The sequence below is a fragment of the Pongo pygmaeus genome, chromosome 9 (genome assembly GCF_028885625.2).
Source record: "Pongo pygmaeus isolate AG05252 chromosome 9, NHGRI_mPonPyg2-v2.0_pri, whole genome shotgun sequence".
Lineage (NCBI taxonomy): Eukaryota > Metazoa > Chordata > Mammalia > Primates > Hominidae > Pongo > Pongo pygmaeus.
Genome location: NC_072382.2, coordinates 69,867,414 through 69,878,189, shown reverse-complemented (window position 1 = coordinate 69,878,189; position 10,776 = coordinate 69,867,414). Strand labels below are relative to the sequence as shown.

Sequence of the window (10,776 nt, the reverse complement as noted above, 5' to 3'; positions counted from 1 at the left end):
TGAGCCTGAAACAAGCCAGCCTCCAACCTCAGCTGGGTTGTAAAGGCAGTGGAGGAATAGGGCCTTGTCTGAGACAAGGCCTATAGTCTAGGCCCAATCTCCAGTTAAATAGCTGTCAGCAAATTTGGAACCCAAAGCCTTCACCAGTTTATGACCAGAAAATAACCAAGCACTGCAACCTCCTTGCCAGTGACACTTGCTGGTCTAGATGGTGCAGATACCCAGGAGGCTAATTGGGTAGGCCAGATCCTCTGTGCCAGCAAAGCTCCTGAGGCTCCAGCAAGACTCCCAGGGGCCGTGTTCTGCAAATGTGCTTCATGGTGCCAGGTCCCTAAATCATTCTTTCTCCTCTCTCTCCAGCTTGCCACTGACACACAGCTGGTGTATTTCTGTTTCCCCACTTCAACTTCATTCCACTTGTCATGCCTAACTCATGGCAACCCAAGCCATGAGTGGTGTTACTTGAATCACCCAGAACCATAATTTGAGGTCCCCCAGACTGGACCTCCTCCCCCACAACTCTGAGCCAATCCTCTTTGCACATGCATAGTTGCCCCAGGCCCTGTTGTTTCTGATGCCTTGTGGCTGGGTTGTGGTCATCTATCAGCAAGTTGAATCAGAGTCCCAGCTCCACCTCTTACTTGCTGTATAAACTCAGCTGTTCCTCTTCTGACTCTGGTTCTCTTTCCCCCCACTATGTGTAGACAGTCTGCAAAGAGCTAGTTTATGATCTGGACCTAAGAATCATCTGCGCAGAGATGAGGTTTGCCCCTTAGTCCTCCCCTCCCTTGTTTCTCACAGCCTTGTTTGAGCTCGAGACCCTCAAAGAAGTTGCTAACTTTTCAACTCAAAGAAAGAAGTAAGATTGTTTCACGACCAAGACCCCTTGATTCAAGCGAAGAAGCAATCTGCCTTTATTATGAGGAACTGGGGAGGTGGGGCCAGGCCAGACTCATGTCAGAAGGCCCCTCAGTGAGAAGCGAAGAAGCAATCTGTCTTTATTATGAGGAACTGGGAGGTGGGGCCAGGCCAGACTCATGTCAGAAGGCCCCTCCTCAGTGAGTGCAGCCCAGGAGACTGGTCACGTTCTGGGGCTGCGGAAGGGCCTTGGCTGCATTCAGTTTCTCCACATCACTGTAGCAGTACAAATTGGGACCATGGATGAGGTACAAGCCGGGACCATTGGCGGAACATGAGTTAGGGCCAAGGGACTTTTCCACACACAAGGCTCCGTCCACCTTCTCATGGGGCCAAGGAAGCTCTGTCCACAAGGCTTGAGCTCCTGACTTCAGGTCCAGCCACCACAGCCGCCGTCCTGGGGAGAAGGCACCAAACATAGCATGGCTTCCATGTCATGGGGATCCTGACCTAGGCCTTCTCATGCCCTGGTGGGGATCTATGCCACAGACAGGTAGCAGAACAAGCTGCCCTCTAAGCACCCAGAAGCCCCTCACCTGCCATGATATGGAGCCGAGAAGACCCAGGGCAGATAAAGGCCGCATCCACAGAGTCCAGGATAATCCCATGAGGGGTCCCGACTTCCTTCTCCAGCTGCTTCGGATAACCGCTTACTAGGGTATAGCCTCCCTTTGTCAGGAAGACATATACCTGGGTGCCCTGGAGGACAAAGGACAGTAATGAATACAGAGTTGGATATGCTTGTCCCAGTCTCTACCTCAAGCCTCTCCCCCAGTACACACCTGGACCAGATAGAGTTTTTCTTCCCAGGAAAAGGCAGCATCCACTGTTGAAGGACCCTGGGGCCACTGATGAGCAATGGGCCAGCTATGCCAGCCATCCCGGCTGGTGTCCAGACGCCAGTAGTGGGTCCCTGTGGAATACCATAGGTTGCTCTAGGGCTGCTGGCAGAAGCCCAGGCAGAGAAGAGGCTAGTGATGAATGCAGAAATGAGTCATGAGAGGGAGAGAATGCACCCAGAGGCCAAGATGGAAGAGGCCAGGTGAGAAGGAGAAATAGAGCAAGACTTGGTCAGCAATGTTGGGCACTGTGCCCTGGTTGGAACTGGAATCAGCAGGTGCCTGAAAGAAAGGCAACTGTGGAAAACAGTGGCTAAGTTTCCAGGTAAGGCCAACATCATGGGGTTGGTGGGCACTCCCTAAGGATCTCAGGTGTCCATGTGCAGAGATGCGGTTATAGATAATGAGATACAGTGTCCAGAAGTTAAAAAGGAAGCACCACTTCTGCTGAATGTTCTCACTCTGGCTGTGTTCTCCAGTCCCTCCCTGTGAGGTGGTGGGAGAGTGAGGGAGTAGCTGGGCTAGCACCCCACTTTTCTTCTCTTCTTTTCACAACAACTTATTAAGGAATTATCTAGGCTCCCATTTATCTTTTTTCCTCAAACCTCTTCAATTACACTTCTGTTTCCCTCAACCACTGAAATTGTTCTTATCCAGGTTGCTAGTATTCTCCAATTTGCCAAATCTCATGGTCAATTCTCTGTTCTTATCTGACCCTACCTCTCAGGAGCACTTGACTGCTCACTACTTCCTTCTCCTTTAAATGTCGTTTTTTGGAACTTGGCTTCTGTGACACCCGACTCTCCCAGTATTCCTCTTATCTTTTTTGACTACTCTTTTCTTCAACCTGATATCTAAATATTGGAATCCCCTAGTTTGGGCCTCTTCTCTTCTCTCTCTACCTTCACTTCCTTGGTAATCTCACCTAGTCCAGGGGCTTTAAATGCCATCTATGTGCTGATGACTTCCAATCTGTACTCGTCAGCTCTGACTGACCTCTCCTTTGAGGTTTAGGCTCCAAATCAGCTGCCTACCTGACATGCTTATGGGGTGCCAATAGGCACCCAAAACCTAATATGCCCAAACTGATTTCTGCCCCCCAGCAACACACACACTCCCTAGTCTTTCCCAATTTTAGAAAACAAAACCACCAGCCACTCAGTTGCCGAGTCCGCGAAAGCTGAGTCATTCTTGAAGCCTCTTTTCCCTTCCCTACTCTGACTGATATCATTCATTCATTCATTTATTTAGAGATGGAGTTTCACTCTTGTTCCCCAGGCTGGAGTGCAATGGTGCAATCTCGGCTCACTGCAACCTCCACCTCCCAGGTTCAAGCGATTCTCCTGCCTCAGCCTCCCAAGTAGGCTGAGATTACAGGCATGTGCCACCATTCCCAGCTAACTTTTTATTTTTAGTAGAGACGAGGTTTCACCATGTTGGTCAGACTGGTCTCGAACTCCTGACCTCAGGTGATACACTCGCCTTGGCCTCCCAAAGTGCTAGGATTACAGGCATGAGCCACCACACCCAGCCTATCTTATCTATTAGTTAACGCTGTCAGCTCTACCTCCAAAATATATCATGGTGACTCCTCACCACCTCTGCTGCTATCATCCTAGTCCAAGCTGTCATCACCTCTAATTTGGACAACTGCACGAATTGCTAGCTGGATTCCTTGCTTACATGATTGTACCTTTATAACTTATGTTCCGCAAAAAGTCAGAGTGATCTTTTATAAAAAATGAGTTAGAATATATCACAGCCCTGCTCAAGACTTTCTGATGACTCCCTTTTATGATTGAAAACCCTTACCAGGTCTAGGTAACCTGGCCACTGCCGTCCGTGCTCTTTCAAGTCGCCCACCTGCTCTTTCTCTGTGTTCCAGCCTCACCAGGCTTCCTTCTTGATTCCTTGAAGTATGTGCTGCTCACCCTCCCTAAAATGCTTCTCCTCCAGCACATTGTGTGGCTAATTCCTTCTCATCACTGAAGTCTCAGCTCAAAAGTCATTTCTTCAGAAGACAGCCCTCATTCTCCTCACTTCTATCCCACTATCCTGTCTTATTTTCTTTACAAACCTTAATATTACCTAAAAGTATTCTCTTTCTTCCTTTCTCTTTCTTATTGTCCTCTCTCACTTTAGCAGAGCCTATCAGGGCAGGCATCTCATCTGCCATGTTGACTACTGTATCTCAGTGCCTAGGACAATGCCCCCTACTTATCAGATACTCAACAAATATTTGTTGAGTAAATACCTAGTGTTCTTGCTGCTACCACAAGTTCTCTTATTAGCCGTGTACTGAGTATACAGTGGTGACTGACATATCCACCTCCCCTGGGAGGTTTCCCACTGAAATTACCCTGCTCAGGAACCATATTTATTTTATTTTATTTATTTATTTTTTGAGACAGGGTCTCAATCTGTCACCCAGGCTGGATTGCAGAGGTGCAATCACGGTTCACTGCAATCTCTGCCTCCCACACTCAAGCAATCCTCCCACCTCAGCCTCCTGAACAGCTGGGACTACCAGTGCATGCCACCACACCTGGCTAATTTTTTGTATTTTTAGTAGAGATGAGATTTCACCATGTTGCCCAGGCTGGTCTAGAACTCCTGGACTCAAGTGATCTGCCCACCTCGGCCTCCCACAGTGCTGGGATTATAGGCGTGAGCCACCACACCTGGCCCAGGGGCCCTATTTTGAGAACCAGAGCTATGCTGCTTTGTGCAATGAAGTAAATGATGAGACCCCAACCCATTAATGTAGCCAATACATAGGCTGGCAATCAACCACTTTAATGTGGTATGGTCTGAAAATATGGACTGGGCCATTCAGATTCCCTGTCTGGAAATCTTACTAGGAAAAAAGAACAACTGAGGGAGGTATCAGTTGGAACTGAGACTGAAAGATCATGAAGTAGTGAGAAGGTGGAGAGAAGATGATGGTCCACGTGCAAGCCAAAGTTGTGAAGAAGCAAAGAGAATAGATAAAAACCTATGAGGGGCCAGGCGCGGTTGCTCATGCCTGTAATCCTAGCACTTTGGGAGGCCGAGGCAGGCAGATCACCTGAGGTCAGGAGTTCAAGACCAGCCTGGCCAACATGGTGAAACCCCATCTCTACTAAAAATACAAAAATTAAATTAATAAATAGTACATTGTAACCTAAAAATAAATACAAAAATTAGCCAGGCATGGTGGTATGCCCCTGTAGTCCCAGCTGTATGGGAGGTTGAGGCAGGAGGAACGCTTGAACCCAGGAGGCAGAGGTTGCAGTGAACCAAGATTGCGACATTGCACTCCAGCCTGGGCAACAGTGAGACTTCATCTCAAACAACAGCAACAATAACAACAACAACAACAAAACTATGAGACAGAGAAAGAAAAAAGATTTACCAGTGAGAGGAGAGGGACTGCCCCATGCGGTAGCTGCATCCTGTTGGTGTTTTTACCAAGGTAGTGCATTCTCACCTCAGCTAGGTATATACATATATATGGTTTTTGTTTTTGTTTTTTGAGACATGGTCTCACTCTGTCACCCAGGCTGGAGTGCAGTAGCATGATCACGGCTCACTGAAACCTCAACCTTCTGGGCTCAGATGATCCACCTCAGCCTCTGAAGTAGATGGGACTATAGGAACGCACTACCACACCTGACTAATTTTTATATTTTTTGTAGAGATGAGGTTTTGCCATGTTGCCCAGGCTGGTCTCAAACTCCTAGGCTCAAGCCGCTCAAGCAATCCAGCTGCCTCAGCCTCCCAAAGTGCTAGGATTACAGGCGTGAGACACCACGCCCGGCCTGGGTATTTTTAATATAAGGTGTTCTCTCCATGCTGTGTGCTCTCTCAACAGCTACGGAACATACACAACATTTTTCATTTAGGAGTTCGGTAGCATTCTCATTATGGCCACATGGCCTTGAAGTTCTGTGATCTCTAGATGGCTTGGTGTCTCTCTCTATTTCTGTGTGTTTCCTGTGGCCCTGTTTTCACAAGCTCTCACTCACTCTGTCTCTCTTTCTGAATTTCACTTTGTCTGTGTGTCCTCCCAATGGGGTCCCACCATGGCTGCATGTTCTCTTGATACTTATGTGTTCTTACTATGGCATATGTTCTCAGTTTAATGTTGTATTTTCACTACAGGTGTGTGTTTCATCTTAGTTGTTCTTATTATAGTGTGCAATCCTGCTGTGGAGATTTGCTCTCCATGTGGTGATGTAGTTTTCAACAGAACTTGATAGTCATAACTGGTCAAATTTGTCCAAGGGTCAGGAGCCAAAAAAATTTTGTGTGAAAAAAATATTTTCACGATTTTACATTCTTACCACTGTCCTAATTGTACATATATCTTAGGTTGGATGTGATGTGGGTGCTCACTCCTCTTGCGGATATTCTCAACTGTGCAGCATGACTATTTACTGCCTGACTGAACTCAGAACAGCCCTAGGTATTATTAGATGGCTTTTACCAATTGATGCTACAGGTCAAGGGAGGGGTATCTCCATTGGCTACTCAAAGGAGAAACCTCCACAGGCTAGTGAAGCCAGCCTCTAAAGGTCTAAAGTACCCAACACTTCTCAGCCGGTTCTAGCAATGAGAACATCTCATCCTCAGGCAGTGCTTTGCCCAGGGGTCTGGACATAGGAACCAGGAACCTGAAACAAGATGGAGTTCTGCGGATAAATCAGGGGGAGCCAGAGGACTCAGAAAGATATGCAAGAACAAAGGATATGCAAGTACAGAGACACATAGAGGTCCAGGGAGCAAGGGAGAGCCAGAGGGCTCAGCAGGGCATTGAGCAAGGAGAACACAAGGAGTCATAGGGGCCCAGAGAGGTCCCAGGGGGCACAGCCATGGGAGTAGATGGTAGACAGGTAGATGAAGTTAGGGGCTTGGGCCATGACAGACAAGATTGAGAAATATGCCTCAGAGATGAGGGATGCAGAAGGGCATGCAGAAGGATGGGGACAGAGGGGACAAAATAAGTGACACAGTGATGACAATGGAGAAATGTATCAAGGATGGGAGATACAAGTAAAAGAGATGTGAAAGCACATTGGGGGAGTTGGGGGCATCTCTCACCACTGAAGGCATAGGTGGCACCATGGTTGTCAGACGTCAGTGCAGACAAGACTAGATGTGGGCTACAGCGCATGTACTCAGGGCCATGGTGGGTACCGTTCCCATGGCCAGTCCCATTCCTGTGTCCATGGCCTGGAGAGAGAAATGGGTGAGGAGAACACAGAAGGAGGCCAGAGGTCAGAGTGAGGTCCAAGGTGGAAGAGATGGCTGGGGTTAGTGAGGTGTGGGTTTCCCCATATGAGGGCAATGGGAAAATCCAGAATGGAAATGGGGCTAGATTAACGGCCAAGGTGTCACAACATGGAGTTAAGGTGAGAGCTAGGACACATGACATCCACAAGCTCAGGGAAAGTGGATGAATTCTGACAGGTCTCAAGTGCTAGGGCTTTCTCACCTCTGCCAGGGCAGGGCATGAAGTAGTCTCGGACATCCCGCGGGTACCTGGGAGGCACCTCTCCCCTGACAGGGTCGAAGCGCAGGAATTGGTTACCCTGGAAGCAGTAGTAGCGGCCCAGCCATCTCAGGGCAGAGGAGCAGTTCCCAACAGCTGGCCAGGAACGCTCCTTCATGGTTCCCGTAGCCAAGTCCCAGAACCACTCGCGGTCACCTTTGTCCAATCAATCAACAGGCATTTGGTGAGACCAGGTTATGCCCTCCTTTGTGCTTTCTCTGGGTCCCAGGATGGGCCAGATAATGGTACTGACCATATGGAGCTCACAGCCATCAGAAAGATGGCTAAAGGAGGGTGATCATACACCAAAATTCAGCAGCAAAACACACAGGATCAGCTCAGCAAAGGCAGTGGCGAGAGTCAGGGAAAACTTCCCAGGGAAGATGATACTTAAACTGAAATCTGAAGTAGGAGTTAAAAGGCACACAAGGAGAGATGGAACCCCAGAGAGAGGAAAGATTCCAAAGCATGAAGCAAACTGAGTGTACAGAGAATAGCGCAGGGTTTCTGGAGCTTAGTGTTAAGGTAAAGGTATAATAAAAGTCAAAGCTGAAGGGCCAATAGGGATTTGGCCATGGAGAGCCTTGTATGTAAGACCAAAGAGGGTAGATTTGTCCTAAGGGTCATGGGGAACAATGAGGGACTATTCACACAGAATTACACACAGGTGCCTTCACCAGAATGACTTCCTCTCCTTCCCTCACGTGACCTCTAGACCATAAGTGGCTTCTCTATTTCCCTTCCTTAAAAAGCCACATAGTGGCTCCACCACCACCATCACTACCACTATCACCATCGCTACTGGCATCACTACCAACCCACCACTACTCCAGGTTCTTGGATTCCAGCCTGGACTGACCTTGGAAGAAGAGGACGCCTTCAGCTTGACATTCTCCACGGTGACATTCCACAGCTGCATCCAGTGGGGATGGGATTCCAGGAAATTCATCTTGGAGCAACTTTGGGTATCCTTTCTCCTTCTTTTCAGGAGGGTATACCCAGACTTTGTCCCCCTGCATTCAAAAGTACTCTCTTTTTGACTGTGCATCCCCAGATACTGCCACTCTGCATTACACACATTTTTTATCTATTGTGCTTATACAATATCCTCCTGTGGCCCTACACATTCTCAGTCCATCTGTGGACAACAATGTGCTGTCCTTTTGCACAATACACACCCTCAGTTTGTGCAAATCCAGTCACTATTACTATAACACACACGCCTCTAGCTCTGTACCCAGACACTCCTGTGGCACATTTATCTGCAACACCATCAGTGTTGATAAACATATCCACAAATGTTCATCCTGCAATCATCCATACATTATTTCTTCATTCATTTCTTCATTTATTTATTCATTCATTCATTCAAGAAACAGTCACTGAATAACTACTATATGCCAGGCATTGTGAGAGGCACTGAGGATGACAAGACTCTGTCTTTCACTTCAGGAAGTTCACTGTACAAAAGCAGAAAGGACTCCTACAATCCTAGCCATGCAACTACCAAGGTATAGTGTAAAGAGTGCACTGAGAATATAGACAGAGTGCCTAAGTCTGCCTAGAGAAGTTGTGGAAGGTTTCACACCAAAGAGGAAGAAGCATTGGGCCCAAGAGCTGAAAAATCAGCAGGAATTTTCCAGGTTGACAAGTGAGGAAAGGGTGTTACCAGCAGACGGAGCAGCACGCAGAGCCCAAACATGAGGAAGCAGTGTGCTCCAACCTCATGTAGATTCGTATGGTTGGCACACAGTGAATGTGGCAGGGGAGGAGATAAACCTGAGAAGATAACCAAGGCCCAGATCATTAGACCCTGTGTGCACTTAGTTTGTAGTAATCAGGCACATTTTGGGGTCATTTACTGAAACAGGAAACACAGGAGGAAAGGTTGGTTTGTAAAGAAGATGCAAAGCTTAGTTTGGGGGATGCAGAATTTTAGGTGCCTGTGGAACATATAATTGGAAAGAGATGTCTGGAGCTCAGAAAGTAGATCTAGATCCAGTGTCCACAGCATAGATATTCCTCAGAGCCATGGTGATGGTTGAGATCACTGAGGGAAGGTATATGGAAAGGCTAGGATGGATCCCCAAGGAACATTAGGGAACTGGTTGAGATAGAATGAGACATTTGAGAAGAGAGAGAAAAGAGGCAGGAGGGAAAACAAAGCCGACAGTCAGGACTTCCCCAACCACACAGCACCTTTGGCAAGGTAGGAGAAGGCACCCCTTCCTCTGAGCAGACACAGCCTGGGTCACATGGGACTTGGTGAGCACAGCAGACTGGATTTCATGCTCCATATGCTCTTCTAGCCAGGTGCCATTGTGTTGGGAACAACTTGCCCTGCCCTATGAAGAGGACTTGATACAGGGTCATGGAAGGCAAGGGAAGAAATTGCCAGGGAAAAAAAAGATGGCCAGCAGTGTGAGGTACAGCAGAGTGGTGTAGAACTAAGACTAGGACTGAAGAACAGCCACTGGATGGTGCACCTGCCAGGCCCACATGCATGCACTCTCCCTTAGCCCGAGCTTCTACAGGAAAGGTGGGCACATGGGAAAGAAATCTGCTACCTATTGCTACGGGCTCCATGCCAAGGCCATTTGGGGGAAGGGTCTCCAGTGTCGATTCTAGCCCTTTCCAGCCTGGCCCTGATTTTGACCCAGCAGTACCTTGATCAGAAAGACGCTGTTGTGACCTTGACGGAATGCAGCATCCACAGGGCTGGGGAAATTCTTCCATCTCTCTGAGATTAACTCCCGGTCCCATTTGTGACTCTTCCACACAAACTCCCCTGAAAAAACCCACACTCACTGAGGGGCCCAGTGAGAAACCTTTGACCTACTGAGATAGCTTGAGAGAAGCTGTCAGCGATACCATCAGATAATTCCTAAGACCTCCCAGACAGGGACACCCTTTGTGAAGGAGAGTAAGTCTAAGGTCCTAAACGCCCTAACCTCAGTCCCTCCTACCTTTAAAAAACAGCATGGTTCCATTGTCATCCAGGGTGGTAGCATCAAAGCTCCAGCCATCTGAGCAGCGTTCTGGGGTGGAGGTAGGGAGATGGCAAAGTAAAAAAAAAAAAAAAAACAGAAGGTGATAAAATGCAGAGACACAACCAGACAGATAGACAGACTTAGGGAGTCAGGGCCTCACCAGTCACATCTGGGTCTGGCTTGGTCTCGCCTTCAGCAACATTCCCATGGGCACTAGTCCTAGGGAGAACAAAATAGATATCTTGGTCCATTGGGACCGATCCCTTTCCCATAGCACCTGACCCCAAATTTGACCGAGGCCTAAAAACTGGCTCTACCTTACCCTAGCCCAGAACTCAATCCTTCACTTCTAGTCCCAGCTTTACTCACGGAGGAAGAGGGGTGGCAATGGCCAGAGACCAGCACAGGCTCCACAACCCCAGTGCAATGGGTGCTCCCAGTGCCCTAGCCATGCTGAGCTGCAGAGGCCACAGGACAGCTCTGGGCAACCAGTTGA

General features: G+C 48.2%; 1 protein-coding gene across 1 annotated transcript; it reads right to left on the bottom strand.

Annotated features, from left to right (window-relative positions):
• Positions 1–890: 890 nt before the first annotated feature.
• On the bottom strand, positions 891–10,776 carry HPX (hemopexin). The gene is made up of 10 exons (XM_054439209.2): positions 10,650–10,776; positions 10,441–10,499; positions 10,257–10,328; positions 9,957–10,078; positions 8,150–8,303; positions 7,234–7,446; positions 6,840–6,971; positions 1,701–1,831; positions 1,455–1,617; positions 891–1,315 (listed from the first exon to the last, which is right to left on the bottom strand). The coding sequence occupies exons 1-10, from the start codon at positions 10,730–10,732 to the stop codon at positions 1,056–1,058; spliced, it is 1,389 nt and encodes a 462-aa protein (XP_054295184.1). The 5' UTR covers positions 10,733–10,776; the 3' UTR covers positions 891–1,055.

Excerpts from the sequence above, each read along its gene's own strand:
- HPX (XM_054439209.2), bottom strand. The coding sequence starts at position 10,732 with ATGGCTAGGGCACTGGGAGCACCCATTGCACTGGGGTTGTGGAGCCTG. Across the intron at positions 10,329-10,440 it reads GCCAGACCCAGATGTGACTG|AACGCTGCTCAGATGGCTGG; the intron begins GTGAGGCCCTGA and ends CCTCCACCCCAG. Across the intron at positions 7,447-8,149 it reads AGGCGTCCTCTTCTTCCAAG|GTGACCGCGAGTGGTTCTGG; the intron begins GTCAGTCCAGGC and ends GATTGGACAAAG.